General features: G+C 45.1%; 1 protein-coding gene across 2 annotated transcripts in view; it reads left to right on the top strand.

Moving 5' to 3' along the window:
* PCNX2 (pecanex 2) overlaps positions 1 to 17,709 on the top strand; it is a 296,195-nt gene that overhangs the window by 232,925 nt on the left and 45,561 nt on the right. For both annotated transcript variants that reach the window (XM_046026803.1, XM_046026802.1), the window contains exons 24-25: positions 6,135 to 6,193; positions 10,387 to 10,602. In XM_046026803.1, the coding sequence (XP_045882759.1) occupies positions 6,135 to 6,193; positions 10,387 to 10,602 (275 nt within the window). The remainder of the gene's footprint in view (positions 1 to 6,134; positions 6,194 to 10,386; positions 10,603 to 17,709) is intronic.

The following is a 17,709-nucleotide window of genomic DNA, read 5'->3' as shown; positions in this document are numbered from 1 at the left end:
CTTGAAATTTCTGGAGATGACTGTGTATAACAGGTGTTTGTTCTTTTTTAAACATGTGTTAGAATTCTCCAGTAAAAGCATCAGTGCTTGAGTATTTGTTTAATTTTTTAATTCATTTATTTTGTTTATTTATTTATTTGTTTGTTTGTTTACTTATTTTATTTTATTGTTTTATTTGAGGAGTTTTTAGATTACCAATTAAATTTCCTTAATAGGTAGAGGGCTATTCAAATGATCTATTTCCTAACAGGTAAGTTGTAGCAGCTAGTGATTTTTGAGGAATTGTTCCATTTCATCTATATTATAAAATTTATGCATACAAAATTGTTTGTAATGTTTCCCATTATCCCTTTGATATCTGCAGTGTTGGCAATATATTGATAATTTGTGTTTGCTCTCTCTCTTTCTCTCTCTTTTGGAGGGGGTGTGCAGGTCAGGCTTGCTAGAGATTTGTCAACTTAATTGACATTTTCAAAGAACTGGTTCTCTATTCTATGTTTTTCTCAATTTTTTATTTTGTTTTCAATTTCGCTGATTTTTATTCCTTTTTTTTTTCTTATGCTTTCTTTGGGTTTCTTTTGCTCCTCTTTTTCTAGATTCTTGAGGTGGAAAATTAGATTAACTTGAGACTTTTCCTCTTCTGTTATGTATGTACTTAGTGAATGTTTGCTACTGATGTAGCTGTGTCTCACCAGTATTGATATGCTCTGTTTTCATTTTCTTTCAATTTAATTCATTTTCATTGCCACTGAAACTTTGTCATTGAAATGGGTTATTTATAATTGTGTTGTTTGGGACACCTTGATGGTGAAGTCGGTTGAGCATCCAATCCTTGGTTTCTGCTCAGGTCATGATCCCAGGGTCGTGGGATTGAGCCTCACCTCGGGCTCTATGTTCAGCATGGAGTCTTCTTGGATTCTCCTTTCCTCTCCTCTGTCCTTCCACCTCATGGTTGCACATGGTCTCTCTCTGAAATAAACAAATTCATCTTTAAATAAAATAAAAGAAAAGAATTGTATCATTTAGTTTGCAACTGTTTGAATATTTTCTTGTTATCTTTCAGTTATCGATTTCTAGTTTGGGTTCTTTATGGTTAGAAAATACACTCGGTATTATTTCAGTTTTTAAAAATTTGTTGAGATAGTTTTATGTTCCCGGTTATGTTCTGTCTTGGTATATGCTTGACTGTGATGTATCTTGGTGTGAACTTCCTTGAGTTTATCACCAATTTCTCCTCTTCTTATGGAACTCTGATGACTAGAATGTTAAATCTTTTGTCATAATCCCACAGTGTCAGAGACTGTTTATGCTATTTCAGTCTATTTTCTCTCCTTTGTTCAGATTATATAAATAATTGTTTATTATTTAGATATAGAACTAGATATAGAACTATTGTTCTATCTTCCAGTTCATTAATTCATTTCTCTATCTCTGTCATTTTGGAACTGAGTCCTTCCTTTGAGTTTTTTATTTTGCACATATATTTTGCATTATTTTGTATTTGCTTCTATTGTATATTTTTACTTATAAAATTTCTATTTGGTTCTTCTTGTATCTTCTATTTCCTTGCTGACTTTCTATTTTTTTGGTTGAGATTCTATTTTTTCCTTTGTCCCAAAAGTATTCTTAATCGCTTATTGAAGAATTTTATGAACACTAATTCCAAATCTTTGTCAGATAATTCTTTCATTTCTGTTAACTCAGTGTTGGCATCTATTAATTGTCATTTTTTACTCTGAGATCTTCTTGCTTTGCATTATGACAATTAATTTTCTATTGAAATGTGGACAAGATTCTGGGTGTCATGAGACTCTGGATGTTATTTCAACCTTCTGTCTTAACTGGCTTTCACTGACACTACTCAGCATTGCTTTGTTACCTTCAGGTGGAGTTAGAAATCAAAGCCCAGGCCATCAAAGGTGGCTGCATTGACAAAGACCCTCCCACTTTTTTTTTTTTTAAGATTTATTTATGTGAGAGATAGTGCACAAGTGGGAAGGGAAGGGGGAGAAAGGGTCCCAAGCAGCCCCATAGGGCTCCGTCTCATAGCCCTGAGATCATGGCTTGCACCAAAAGCAAGAGCTGGATGCTTACCCGACTGTGCTACCCAGCTGCTCAAAAGACCTCCCACCTTCAGTTTGGGATCCCAAACAGCTAATCCCTAAGGTACTGGGAACCAGAACTAGACCATACCTCCCAGATGGTAGCAAGGTTGGCAGTTCCTGAATGTCCTCAGGCAGAGCCCACGATGCCAGCTGTACAACCCTCTGCCCTCGGGAAGTTTCTCTCCTGCCAAGTCATGTGAGGCACATGCTGACCCAACTGCCAGAAGAGCAGCGCTGGCTTAGAGAGAACCAGTATGTCAGTGGCAGCAAAAATTCAAGATGCGAAACAAACTTGAAGGAACCTTGTGTCTATATCCAGTTAAAGAGGTGACAGTGTCCTTCTATTTCAGCTCTGGCTGCCTTCTTTTGTCTAGAGTTTTCTAAGGCCATCCTGTCCCATGAATAGAACAGCAGTCCATCCATAACTCCATTCTGGGTTTGCTATATGAACAGACACCCACAAACTTCTCATTCCAGCCAGTCACACTTCCCCATCGAAAGAAAAACAGGAATAATTCTCCCATAAATAGTCTGTGTGTGCTGACAAATGGGAATTTGAAGCAGTATAATTAAATTGCTGTTGAATTATTTAAGTGCCTCCGGTGAAACCGTGTAAGAGAGAAGGTGCCTGACTTAGGGAGACACATCAGGAGGTGAGAAAGCAAAATTTGAAGGGCGGAAACTAGCGTAGTTATTTGCATTCCACATCAACATAAGGGAAGATGCTTTGGAGTAATTCCCTATCCGGAAAGGCCTATGGATAGATTGTTGGCCTGTGGCCCTCAGGACAATGTTGCCTAGCAATGAACAAGGACTTGCCAGGCAGGTGCCGGGAAAAGTACGTGCAGAGAGACACACACCTAACATGTACCAGCATTCTGTACCCCCCTGGAGACTGAGGCGTGAGATACAAGCCCCCATTTTCTCTCTGAGCAAACAGAATTGATGTTTATGCAATCGGACAGTTAAGGCAGAAATCCAATTACTGAGCTAATTAGCACCTTTGAGTGGTAAGCACCAAAAGTAGGGGAGGAAAGCACTGGAGAAAAGCTCAAATGACCCGGTGTGCTGACAGTTCACCTTCTTAGAGAGTCTGGTGGAAAGCCAGAGGCCCTGGGGTACGCAGGCAGCTTGGCTTAGTTATTGCTGATCGAATTTAGCACTCTGCATCCAATAGCCTTTTGAAAAGATAGCTTTCCAGTTAACATAGTTTTAGAAGGTGTTTTAATTCCCCAAGGAGTATAGTAAATGAATTTCTTTTGGCTCAGCCCCACTTTAGAAATTGTTTATTCTACTGCTAAAAATTCCATTTGTCCTAGGTCTTCAGGTGAAATTAAAATTCCATTTAGGGACTTCTTATGCCGACATGGGATTTCGGCCTTCATTAGAAAGAATTTTGTTGTTTGCTGTATTTTTCGCCACCCTGGGCTCTTTTACTTTCAAAGCTGATCCAAGGGTATTTGGAAGGAAAACTGAAGCAATAATAAACAGAGTGGTGGGGCTGACAGCGGTTTTGAGATGCAGCCAAGTAGCTCTTCTCTCCAGTCCCACAAAGCACAAACAGGATCTCACCTAGATGCTTCGCAAGTATCTGAAACACATGGAAAAGGAGAGTACTTTTTTTCTTAGCTCCATCTAAATATGTATTTTTAAAGACTTTATTTATTTATTTGACAGACAGAGATCATAAGTAGGCAGAGAGGCAGGCAGAGAGAGAGAGAGGAGGAAACAGGCTCCCCACTGAGCAGAGAGCCCAGTGCAGGGCTCGATCCCAGGACCCTGAGATCATGACCTGAGCCGAAAGCAGAGGCTTTAACCTACTGAGCCACCCAGGCTCCCCTATTTTTTTTAATCTCTCTGATTCCCAAGAGACAAGTTCACAACAGAATCCTGCATTCTGAGATTTCTTCTTAAGCACCATGTCTACTAAGGAGTGCTTGTCATTTATTAAAACACACTCAGGATGTCAATGATCACGTTTAACTCTAAGTTGGAAGTTGGTGGCGGCTAGTCTCTTTTTCTTAGCAGATGTCATGAGAGAAGAATTACCATTAGAAACAGCATGATTTTGGGCCCTTCATTTATTCATGCTAGTTGTGAGCAAGGTGGGTCTTCATGCTACTCAGGGTCTGGAGCGAGAGGCAGATATAATCAAATAATCACAAAAAGAAATATATGACATGGTAGAGTCAGCCCGCCGGGTTCAAATCCTGACTCCACATTTATGTGTGGCCTTGGGGACTGTAGTTAATTTCCCTGTGTCTCAAGTTCCTACTCGGAGGGAATGGGTATAATAATAATACCTATCTACGAAGGTAGTTGTAAGGATACGATGAGTTAGCTCACGTGAAGTACTTACGCAGAGAGTGTTACAGAACTATTAGCTGTCATCACTGTTAGTAATATTAACTATGACAGGCTCCCCACAGGAGTGGTGTGATGTGTGAAGGAGCATATGACATGAGTCTCACCTAGAGCAGGTGTCAGGAAGGCTTCCCTGAGAGCGATACTGGGGCCAGACTTGAAGCACTAGAGGAGTCTGTCAGGAAGGCAGACGGGGTAGAAAGGACTCCAAGTAGAAGGAGGATGCCAGAGTCACAAAGGATGCCAGGGAAGGCAGGGTGACAGGAATAGGAGGTCAGGGCACGCTGCAGACGTAGAAAAAGGCTAGCACGGTTGGAGCAGAGAAAGGAAAGGCAGGGGGCCAGGCATGCGAAAGATCAGTTTTTTTCACAAATGTGAACAGGATCCTCGTTATTGTTCAAACTTGTACATAAGCCTGTATTCGATGGTATATTTCTAGTGAAAGCCCTTTCTTAATGGCTTCGGTTCAACCGTATGGAATTGCCATCTTTGTACATCACGAACAGTTAAATATTCAAGGTCATGTGGTTGAAGTCAGTCTCCTATTTCATCCTTCAAAGGGTGATGAGACCATCACTGAAGATCTGAAACAAAAAGACACAGAACGCCTGGGCGGCTCCATGGTTAAGCGTCTGCCTTCGGCTCAGGTCATGATCCTGGAGTCCTGGGGTCGAGCCCCACGCTGGGCTCCCTGCTTAGTGGGGAATGTGCTTCTCCCTCTCCCTCTGCTTCTCCATCTGCCTCTCCCTCTGTCTCCCCCGCTGCTTGTGCTCTCTCTAGCTCCCTCTCTCAAATGTATGAAGTAAAAAAAATCTTTAAAAAGATTAAAAAATATAAATAAAAAGACAAAGCGGGTCAGGCACAGTCTCTCTGAGCAGAGCTATTGCACTTAAAAGTGTTTCAGGGACACATGAAGGTCAAGGCTGGCTGAAGTATCAGAGGCAGAAGCGGGTTGATAGCATGGGCGCAGGCAGGTCCTTGGGGACACACTGCCGATCAGTCACCCCTCGGAATTCCGGACTGAGTCCACCCCCACTGGCTGTCTTCAGAAGCAAGGGGCCACATGGGTTGGCTGGCTTACTTGAGGCTCTGAACGGAGATGAGTTGTCACCACTGGAGAGATTTAAAACTGGCTGATGGCCGTTTGTCCATGGCTGCAGACAATCTGTCTTCTTCTAGTTGGTAAGACCGAGTTTCATTCTTGTGCTTCAATGGAAGAGAGGCCTGGAAGAATGTGCCCAGCGCTCAAAAGCAAGTGTGGTGACGCTGATCGCTCACCACAGTTTTCTGAGATCCGTTGGAAAAGAAAGATGCCCGTGTGGGTACCGTTTTTAAAAATTGGAAGACAAGAGACGTTCCATCGGCAGTCCAAGTGCTTGCTTGCATTTTATGGACCTGGTGCTCAAACTTGATAAGGCACAAGGCGGGTCTCCCCGTCCTGAGATGTCATCATCTCTCCCCTCCCCGGGTTTCTTGTACTTTTCCCTCTCTTCGTTATCGTGAGACCCCTCTCCCTTCCTGCAGCATGTCTCATAGGAGTGATCGCCCTGATTGGTGGGCTCCACGTCCCCTGCCTTCCCCACCACACAGCCAGTTCCGCAAACTAACTCTCTGTCCTCCATAGTGTTCTACTCGTGACTTGCTACCCTTTGTGCTCCCTTCTAGCACGCGGCGTGTGGATAATTCCAACACGAGACTGGTGGTCCAAATTGAAAAGGATCCAGGTAAGAACTTCCTTCTTACTCTTTAAATTCCTTATTGATTCCCTTAGATGGATGGCTTCCTTCGATCCAAATGTGGGAAATGAGTACTCACTCTTTTTAGTCACTGTGGAAATATGTCTGGGTAATGAATATGCTGGCCAGAAAACTGAAGTGATACAGATAGACTGAACAAGCTTCCTGATGGGGTTTGGAAATACTCTTCTCTGTTACCTAGACTTGCTGTGGTCCCTGCTCAGTCTAAAGCAACTGTCAGTGAGGACGTCTTAAGTTTGTGTGTGGCAAAACGCAAATATAGACTCTAAACCTTGTTACTGGTCTTGTAGCAAAAAAAAATTCACCGTCAGCCTTACAATGTTCTCAATGGCAAACCATTCCCGCACGTAGGGTCCAAGAGTCTTCAGAAACTTCGTTCCACATTACGCTGTGGAAGGACTTACCTGCTAGGAAATTAGTTTACTTTTTGCTTTCTCCATTCTGTTACATTTTTAACCATTCTACCTTTTTTCCTCATACCAGAATGCAGAGTTTAACTCATCTCTATATTTATCCACCTCACTCCCGGCTGTGCTGAAGGTTTTGTCTAGGAGGAGTGGCATCATGTCATTATCCACATTTGAATTGCTCGTACACGATTACTTTGAACTCATAATTGGAAATGGGAAAATATGTGGAGAGACAGGCTTATTTTCTGTTGACCCAGAGTTCAACTCATCGGTACAGCATGGGGGCGTGGGGGGCCGGGTAGGCTACGAGTGTCTCTGATGCACAGCCCTGGGACTCTGTGACATTGCAGGGCCGTCGACACGAGGCATACGGACTGAGTCACGAGTGCGTCTTCCCTCCAGTTACTCATGATCATTGTCTCATTTTAATGCAATTATGCGGCTCCGTGGTCAAGGTGTTCTTTCTACGAAGACTCCACTTCGGTGGTTGAAACTGTTTTTATTTTAGTTAAATATCAAACAGTTTGGAGAATTGAGCAAAAATTAATTCTCTCATTCAGGTCTTCCCTTTAAAAGTGGCAGAGACTCCGAAGTTATCTCTGATTAGGGTCTTGGGATGCATGCTGATTCATCATTGGACATGCATCGAATGACAGGTCAGGCAGGCTTCTTCTGCACGGAAGATGGGCGTGCTGATACTTTAGGAGACTGCGTGACATGACTCAGCCCCCAGAATCGTCTGTTTCTCCCCGTTAATCATAATTAGGCTATAAGTGCACTTATTTCAATTCAGCCTTAACTGCCATGGGGGCTCAGCAAGGATAATCATAATGTGGCGGTGTCGTCTTAGATTTCTTTTTTTTTTAAAGATTTTATTTATTTATTTGGAAGACAGAGATCAGAAGTAGGCAGAGAGGCAGGCAGAGAGAGAGAAGGAAGCAGGCTCCCTGCTGAGCAGAGAGCCCAATGCGGGGCTTGATCCCAGGACCCTGGGATCATGACCTGAGCCAAAGGCAGAGGCTTTAACCCACTGAGCCACCCAGGCGCCCCTCGTCTTAGATTTCTGACGGGCGGACCAGTGCTCTTCCTTACGTAGGAAGGGGCTGGTCTTCACCTCCCTGCACCCCCAGTCATGCTCCCTCTGCCCCGGACCAGGGGCAGCTCTACTCAGATGTGCAGTCATTACCTGGACCTCCCCTGACGTTGCCTCCACTCCAATAGACCATCTAGAAGGATTTCTTCCTTGGGCGGCTCTGCTTCTCTGACATTCCAGAGCCAGAAGTTCACTCCCAAACATAAGAGGCCCCTAAAATAAGAGTACTGGATGTAAACTTTTCCCTCAAACCCTCCTGACACGTCTCCACGCACAAGACCACCGAGCAGGAGGACGTCCAGGTTTATCCAGTCTTCTCTTTAAAATGTTTTTTGTCCTTCATTGTGAGAGATCTGATAGAGGGAATGGAAGGGAGATTAAAGGAAAGACACCATAACCCCCAATCCCATGCCCCCCCCCACCTTCCATCTCCTCTCCTGTACCCTTCCTTCACTCCTCTCTTGGTGTTATCATCCACCCAATCAGAATGGCTATAATTAAACAAGCAAGCAGGCAGCTGCTGATAATGCCAAGTCTTGACAAAGATGAGGAAGAGCTAGAACTCTCGGTCACTGCAGCTGGAGGGGAAGCAAGCCTGGTACAGCCACTTTGGAGAACGGCAGCCCCACTCCTAGGTATTTACGCAAGAGAAACCCAAACTTATGTTCCTATAAACTTCTGCTTATGAATATTTTTGGTGGATTTCCTCCTAATCACTAAAACTGGAACCAAGCCAAATTTCCTCCAGCGGATAAATGGATAAGCAGGCTCTGGTGCAGGCATACCACGGAATACTACGCAGCACCGAAACGGAGAGACTGCTGGGTACAGCCACACGCGTGAATCTCAAATGCGTCTTTCTAATCAGAGGTTATGTGAAGATGCGTTTATTAAAACTCATAGGATTGCACATTAAAAAAGATAAAGTTTACTCCACATAAATTATCCCTCCATAAATCTGAATTATATATATAATTTAGAAGCAGTAAATGACATCTGTATAGTATATCTATGTGTATATGATATATAACCCGAATCTGTCTATAGTATATAATACTAGCAGTAATCGTTTATATTTATATATAGCATATATATGTGTGTGTGAATCCACACGTGTGTGTGAATCCACACGTGTGCGTGTGCACGCGTGCACGCACACACACACACTCTTATGAATTGATGCCGTTTATTGTCTCTATGCCTCAAAGACTTTGATTTCACAAAGCCCTGGGAGTTACTTGACAAGTTTGTCCTTAAAAACAGAATTCTCTTAAAGAAGATGTAGGACCTACAGTGTTATCCACGATTCAACAGACGTTCAGTTAGTTCCTTTTGCGCGTTAGGACTTCCGCCAGGTTGGGACACAGAAGTAAGCAGATTCAGACACAGATCTGTCTTCCTTCACATCTTGTCTTCTGCACTTTATTTTCTCCACTGCATTGGAGAAATCAAACGCAAATCAAATAACCAGATATACACAAAAACTGAAAGTCAGATGCTAACTGTGACAAGTGCTTCGGAGTAGAAGATCACGGTGCCGTGAACCTGTAATGGGGGATTTGGCCCAGCAAAGTGGTCAGTGGAGGCTTCCCTGAAGTAGCCATTAAGATGAGATCTGAAGAACAGGAAGTGTGCAAAAGCCAGAGAGGAGTGGAAGAGCAACCCAGGCAGAAAGATTGGTGTCTACAAGGGTCTGAGGTGGGAAGGGCTCATGAGTCCCTCCACTGGAAGAAGTTCTCTGCTGAGTATAAGTGAGAAGGGAGGAGGATGTTTGTGTGAAGAGAGGATGGAGATTGGAATAGGGAGCAGATCCCACCTGCCCCTTGTGTGTCCATATATCCTACGTTTGCTCCTAGCTTATACCTACGACTGTCCCAGCTTATACCCGGGAATACTAAATTATATGGGATCCTCTTATAGGTGACATGAAGAAGCCTTGTTTCTATTTTAAGAGCATTGAAAAACCACTAAGGACTAGAAATAATGGGGCTGAGGGGTCCTAGATAGAACATTCAACTTCTCAAGTCAAAAAGCTCACTCTGGCTGTGGTGTAGGGAGTAGACGAGGCAGCAGGGGTCCCAGTAAAGATACACCAGGGAGTCATAGGACTAGCGTGGCTGTCCGCTTGAGAAATAATTCAGCTTGGAATAAGGTAGAGGTAACACAAATGAGGAAGAGCAGAAAGACGCAAAAAATATCGAAGAAAGTAAAATTGAGAGGCCAGCATGTGAAGGAGTGGGAACAGAGACCCTGGGTTATGGTTGTCTGGGTGCTGGTACCATTTGCTGAAATGGGCAGCAGAAGGGGGACCTGACCTGGGCACTTTGGAGATGAGGAACATTTGGGACATATAAGAGCAGAAGTTAAGTAGACAAGTGGGTACACGGGTCTAGAGCTTAGACAAGAGACCTCAGAGGTATGAATTTGTAAGTCATCTGCATTAAGACAATAATTTAATCCATTTGTGGAGACGAGACTGCCCAGAGAGAAGAGAAAGGTAAAAAAAAAAAAATAAGAGGGTTTCACAAAGTCAACAAAAATGGGCAAAGTATCTACAAAGCCTGATTTACCCTTGATCAAATGACAACTCCTCTTTTCCCAGATCTGAGTGTATAGGGGTAAGTACCCACTGATAGTATGTCTTGTTCTGTCTTTAGGGAGTGATGACAACAATCTTAATTCCATCTTTTATGAGCACCTGACGCGAGCCCTGCAGGAGTCCCTGTGCGGAGACTTAGTTCTTGGTCGATGGGGTAACTACAGCTCTGGGGATTGCTTTATTTTGGCCTCCGACTACCTCAATGCTTTCGTTCACCTGATTGAAATTGGAAATGGTCTTGTCACCTTTCAGCTTCGAGGACTGGAATTTCGAGGTAAGAATCTCTTCATTGAGGAGGTTGTTGGAGGCTGGTTGCCTAAATTAGTTATCGTGCAAAGCTTTCATGAGAAGACTCCATGAGGGGAAGAATGTAACACTTGTCTTATAGATGGCGGGGGCTGGGGGAGCTGGTTGCAACTGCCCTCACTTAATGTATTCTGGTGTAGACCCATCCCCGCCATCTGAGGGAGTGACGAGGTGAACTGTACCATCTGGTGAAAACCTTTGGCATGGCAAGTCAGAACTTTGGTTTTAATCCTAGAAAAAACTCAGATGTGCCAGGAGGACATGGAGCGTGCATGGGCTCCACCTGGGATCAGCCAGACCTGAAAGAGAAGCTGCTTCTGGGGTTTCAGGTGTTGAGGTCTGCACGGGGCCATCGTTCTGTGTCTGAGCCTTTTGTCTTCAACTGTACGATGAGAAGAGAAGAATGGCGGCCTCTTAAAGTTGCGTGACTTAAATGAGATTACGTGTTTGCGGGCACGGTGCGGATGCTTATTGGTTTGCGGTTACGGAGTTGACCTGAATCTTGAAAGCCTGACCCCGGTTTTCCTGTTAATCCGCCCCTGGGGCCGGGTGGGAACTGTACAGGGATTAGCACAACAGATGTGCTCAGGGGCCCTTCTCGTATGTTCTTTTGTTATTCCCTCATTCAGTCCATGTTTTTCCAATGCCTCCTCTGTGTCTGGCCACACTCTAATTGCTGGCGGTGCCATGGGCACATGACTCAAAAGACTCCTACCCTCGTGGCATTGACCTTCAGTGGGAGATGTGGAAAACAAACAATAAACAAATGAGCAAACGAACACAGTGGCAGAAAGTTCTACGAAAGAGTAAATCATGTGTCTATGGCCTTGAACACCACAGAGGCGGGGCTGGGGGCTGCTATGTTAGATGGGGTGGCCAGGGAGAAGGATGGTACAGGCTGGGAGCTTCTGTGGATGAGCGGGGAGCCCTGACATGACCAGAGCGAACCAGCAGGCTGGCCGCAGCATGGCTCGGGAGGGGTTGGGAGCCCAGGCACGTAGGGCCTCCCAGCCAGGATGAGGGGCTGCATTCATTCTGTGCATAATGGGGAGCAGTTTAGGGGGTCTCAGAGTCACCCAAGCAGGGGAGGAAGAGGGAGACAGAGGAGTTCAGGGAGATTTGGACGTGGACAGGGCTGGGCTCAGCAGCGTTGGGGGGTGCGGGAGAGAGGAGCCTCAGCATGCTCCCCGGTTTCCAGGCTGAGCACATGGATGGACAGAGGTGCCTTTACTGAGACTTGGAAGCCTGGAGGCAAACAGCACTTTTCGGTTTGGGAATGTAACCAAAGGCTCCTTGTTGGATATTTATTTATTTATTTACTTATTTTTTAATATTTTATTTAGTTGACAGAGAGATCACAACTAGGCCAAGAGGCAGGCAGAGAGAGAGGAGGAAGCAGGCTCCCCACTGAGCAGAGAGCCCCATGCGGGGCTCGATCCCAGGACCCTGGGATCATGACCTGAGCCGAAGGCAGAGGCTTAACCCACTGAGCCACCCAGGCGCCCCCATGTTGGATATTTAAAGGGACTTTTTAAATGCCATCAACTCGTATAAGTGGATCTATCAAGCGGCTAATTGGACATAAGGGCCTTATATTCACTCAGAAGACATTTAGCAAGCACTGGGCTGGGTGCTGTGAGTACAGACGTGGAGGGGCCCCACCTTAAGGAGCTTGGAGCCTTGCTGACAAGAGACACATACTGAGCAATGAGCATTATGGCAGTGCCATGCGTGGGGCACCAAGGGGACCAGAGACGAGGCATCAGACTGGGCTGTGGGTCAGCTTGGCAGAGGAGAGGCTGCGGGTGGAGGGGAGAGTGGGCACATGATGATAAAAAGGCAGAACGTAGCCATTTGGGGTTTCCAGGTGGTTTGGGAGAAAGGGGTCCCAGAAAATGCTGGAAAGATGAGTGAGAGCCATGTCATCACCCTTCAGAGCCTCACAGTGACGAAAACACAACTTTTAGCCAAGAACGAATTGCCATTATTTTATGTCTTCAACAAAATTTCCTGACACTTTAACCAAGCATTTTGGTTCTAAGCATTAGTCTTGCGAAAATCCATTACTTTTATTAGCATTGCTAAATAACTTTGTACCATATGTATGTGTGCACGCGCGTGCACGTGTATGTGTGTGTACACACACACGTATATATATTTTGTGTATATATATATATTTTTTTAGAATGGTGGGTTCTGTGGTTTAAGCATGTATTCTATGCATCCTTACAAATTTTAAGAATCGAATTCGGGAAACGTACTTTGGAAAATATTACTGGGCCAAGAGAGTAGTGGTCCAATTCTGCACATTGAACAGAGAAGCCTTGTTTCCCTGAAATTGTGCCCAAATGCCAGAAAATGCCACAGGAGGTGATACAATAACGCAACAGACTTGTCCATTTTGAGAGCTTCCAGGTTTTCCTGGAATTCAAAGGAGAATTTTTTTAAAAGATTTTATTTATTTATTTGACACACAGAGATCACAAGTAGGCAGAGAGGCAGGCAGAGGGGGAGGGGGAAACAGGCTCCCCACTGAGCAGAGAGCCAGATGTGGGGCTCGATCCAGGGACCCTGAGATCACGACCTGAGCCGAAGACAGAGGCTTAACCCACTGAGCCACCCAGGCGCCCCCAAAGGAGAACTTTCAACGTGAGCCTGATTGACCCTGAGTTAGAGCTTCTATCACAAGTATTACAAGTACCACAGGGCTTCCATTCCGTTGGTGAACTGACGCTTGAGTTTCCCAGCTTCCAAGTTACCTGGGCGTTGGAAACATGCAGAACCTCACCTGTGAGCTCTGCAGACCATGAAGAGGCGTTCTTCTTAACCCGTCGCCCTGAGTGTTTGGGCTTCACCTCATACCATTTTGGAGGGTGTAACCAACCGTCAAAAACATAATGGTTTAGCGCAACAAGGGTGTTTCTTCTTCTTCACTGCTGTGTGGGTGGCTGGTGGTTCTTCTGCGGGGCTCATCTGGGGTTTCTGAGCGGCTGCATTCAGCTGGGAGATGTACCAGGCTGGAAGGTCTGAAAGGCCACATCCAGAGCTGGCTACCAACTCGGGCCTGTGGCTGTCCTCCAGGTGCTCACTGTCTAGTGGGCTGGACTAGGTGTGGTCTGGGTGGTCTCGGTGTCCCAAAGAGGGGAACATGACCGGAACAAGGCCCCTTATGGCCCCGTCTCTGGGACAGACACTATGTCACTTCCATCATGTCCTGTTGGCCAGAGTCATCCCCAAGGACAGATCCAATTCATGCGGCAGAATGTAGCCCTGTCACACAGCATGAGTCACTGGGGGCCAGTCTTGGAACTACACACTCCCGAAGCTGCCTCAGGTGAAATCCAGAACACGGTTCAGAACCAACACACCAAAAATTGTGTTCGGTGAGACCGCCCAGGAGGGTCTCCTAGGTGGTTTTTCTTCCTCCTGCCAACCATAGGAGAAATGGAACCTGCCTATAAGAATGGCCTAAGCCTACTAATGATGTCTTTTTTTTTTTTTTTTTTTTTTTTAAAGATTTTTATTTATTAATTTTGACAGAGAGAGATCACAAGTAGGCAGAGAGGCAGGCAGAGAGAGTGAGAGGGAAGCAGGCTCCCTTCAGTGCAGAGAGCCCGACGTGGGACTCGATCCCAGGACCCTGAGATCATGACCTGAGCCGAAGGCAGCGGCTTAAACCACTGAGCCACCCAGGCGCCCCCTACTAATGATGTCTTAAGAACAAAACACCAGTTAACCTGCCCGGTACCGCTCAATCCTGTACAACACGTTTTCTTTGACCTAGTTCTACTGTAGACTGGAACACGATGCTATTAAGAGAGCAGGACAAAAACCCAAGTTATGCTGTATTTGCAGGAGGGATCCAGCTGACCTAAAAGGACTCTTCCTTTTTATGTCTTTTTGCAATATCTATTACAGTATTCCCAGGGAAGATCTGGTTTTCTTTCTCCTCCTTGAGTTTTTTTCCAAGATATCCCTTCAGTGTTTCACTTTTTTTTCTCCAGTTTCCTATATTCCCAAATATACTGTCTTTTTTTTCGGTCAAATGTGACCTACTTCATTATGACCTGGAGCAGTCAAAATCCAGCTGCGCTCCCTGTCTGAAGCACATTGAAGCCATCAGTGGAAGTGTGCGCTGCTCATGGCACAGACTGAGTCTAGGAAATGAATAGCACACGCCGGAGGAAGAGGAAGACGAAGACAACCTCCCATGACCGGGGAGCAGGAAGTCCATCTGTCCATTTCTCACTGCAAGGGTTGCAGCTGTATCCATAGTAGTTTTTAACTGCAAGTGGCAGAAATCAACTCTAGCGAACTTAAACAGGAGGAGGGTTTATGGAAGATATTGCACAGGGCACAGACTTTCTGAGAAGGCTGGAAAAGCAGGTTTGGTGATTCTAAGTCAACAGCCATGTCTAGAATCACACCGCGGCACTGATCCCATGAAGCGGTCACATCTTGGCGGGGAGGAGGGGGGACATGGGTGCTGCCCTCACTTTATTGACACCATGATCCTGGATACTGCTGCTGTCCCTGCTACCCCCTGAATCTGGATGAAGAGCCCCTGCTGCCACCCCCACCCCTTACAGAATACGTCCCAGGCACCTGCTTCTTTTTGTCACCAGTCCATTAGTCAAAGTCTGAGGTGCAGCTCATGGATGAAGCAGAGACCACAAGCCTATGCTCTAGATGCAAGGGAGGCTGGGAAAGAGGGTCTCTAAGTTCTCAGTTCCCAGAGCAGGAGATGACCACTGCCTCTTGCCAGGACTCACCCTTTGAGTACATTGGTTGAAGTCATCCTGGCTGCTCTCATGGTTAAGTCCCAGATCTCCATGACTGGCACAACAGAGACTTATTTTTATACTCATGTAGACTCCAATCAGTAAGAAGAGGTGGTGGAGGTCGGGGATGGTTCCCTTCCACACTATCAAGTGTCCTGGCTAACAGAAGCTTTGCTTAGTCCCTAGCACATTGCTTTTGAGGTCACTCTGAGCTTCAACATCAAGTTGGCAGGGAGTGGAGACTTGCCTAAAAGGTTGCTTTGGGACAGGCCTGTACCTGGAATACATCATCTACTCTTCTATTGTTTAGAAACGACATAACTGACTGTAAAAGAAACTAGGAGATGTTGTCTAGCTGAGTACCCAGGAGAAAGAATAAAAGTAAGAAGTTCGTGAACAGTTGGCCAGTTTGGCTTCTGGGTAATTTTCCAAATATGCAGTAGAGATTTAGATCCTGGATAGCCCAAAAAATGATTAAGGTCCACGACACATCTTTTTTTTTCTGTTGGCTTGTGTTGTAGGGAACAATTGAAACCAGTTCAAACCAAGAATACAAATAAGGAAGCCGCATTTTTCTGTCCTACTCCTTTGGCTCACATCTCCTAGAATAGAAATAAATTCTATACTTGTTAAAGAAATGGGATTGTGTGATACCTTTGCTGCTCTTGGGTTTATGAGTATTACTTGCATCTGTCTCACCAAGGAGCCTCTCAGGAAACCATTCAAGACTTGACAGATTAATCATTGGCTTTAAATCGAAGTCAAGGTAACAGATAACACTTTAGAAGGTCCACAGTGTGAGGGGCACCAAGTTCAAGGTTTTTCAAAAGAAATGGAATCTATTGGATTTTAAGTCCATTTAACCATCACTGTAGGTGGATACAGAAACATGGAAAAGTGGGAGTTGATTGTCTGTTCAATCCATTTCTGTTCTCCTTTAGTCATCCAGATGACCCAGGCCTGTTAGAAGGGGAGGCAAATGAGGACTCATGGTGCTGTGAACAAGAGAAGCCAGGCTACTTGAAAATACTTGAAATAAAGAGGGGGAGAACCAAGAGTAGGAGCCGAAAGTAAGAGGCACTGGAGGGAGTCTCTTATGACATGAATGTGAACTCCGAGCTAAGGAGAGAGCACCAGCCTGTGAAGATGACACCTACAATCGGAACCGCCACAGTCCCATCACTTCCTCCCAGTTAGCAAATGGGAAACCGAGGAGCCAGGAGGTGAATATGTTCTGCAGGCTCACAGCTAGTTAGTGCTGGAACTAGGCAGGCTCACAGCTAGTTAGGGCTAGAACTAGGCAAACCCATGGGACTCTCTAGCTCTTAACCAGAATTTCTTTTTCTATATTAAGATTTTACCTTCTTCCTTCCTTTCTCCTTTTGGATATTTGTTTGGATTTGTATTGTAATGCTTATTTAGTTCGCAAACACTAAGTAACTGGGTAAAATGCCTTTAGTCACTGGCATATCCTTTCAAAAGTTCCACATTATTTTTCTAGTTGCAAAAAAAAAAGGCAACCAAAATGTATTTAAGATATCAAGATACTTAACAGAGCATCACAGGTGACTTGACCTCTCAGATTCTGAACTCATCTTTGGAACCTCGGTGTGATCTCTAAGTTCCTAGTGTATTTCTAGCTCTACAAGCCATCAGGTCAGGAAGTATAAAATACTTCCACCTATGATGCACTTGCAGGAAAATTAAACTTGTCCTCTCTGCCAGACTCCAAGTATAATTCTCTCACAGGGAGTAGGTGTTATTGGTGGACATCTCAGTCTTGAGACCATGGGTGTGAACTTCCTGGTAATACAGTGCCACACAGGGAAGGTCAGCACCCCGGAGCATCAGTGCACCAGATGATGATAGGCCTGGGCAGTGAAGCAGAGTGGAAGGACTTCAGGCAAAGGGAAGAGGAGGGCTTGCTGTGATGGCAAGTGATAGAATCCCAGGGGCTGGGAGAATGGAATCTATAGTAGCTCATTGACAGTAACAGGAGAGGAGGAGGGATATATGGCCCAGAGGCAGTTAAGAGATGGGCGTGAGGACGGAAGAACGGATGGAGTGGAGGCAATCCAGTCGGCCAGTATGAGAGGCCACATGAAGTTAGGTATCATAATTTTAAAGAAAGACGTGTTAAGGTTGTTCGTGTTTCTCCCTAAGCCACATGCAGCCTCATGGGTGCAGGTAGATAATGCAGAGCCAGCCTTAATCGGGATTGAGACTGAGTTGACTGAGTGCCATAAGGTAAACCAAGGACAAGGGAACGGACAGCGTGTGCAAGGGTATGATGA

This window comes from Meles meles, chromosome 13 (genome assembly GCF_922984935.1).
Source record: "Meles meles chromosome 13, mMelMel3.1 paternal haplotype, whole genome shotgun sequence".
NCBI classification, from domain to species: Eukaryota; Metazoa; Chordata; class Mammalia; order Carnivora; family Mustelidae; genus Meles; species Meles meles.
This window is presented reverse-complemented; position numbering and strand designations above follow the sequence as displayed.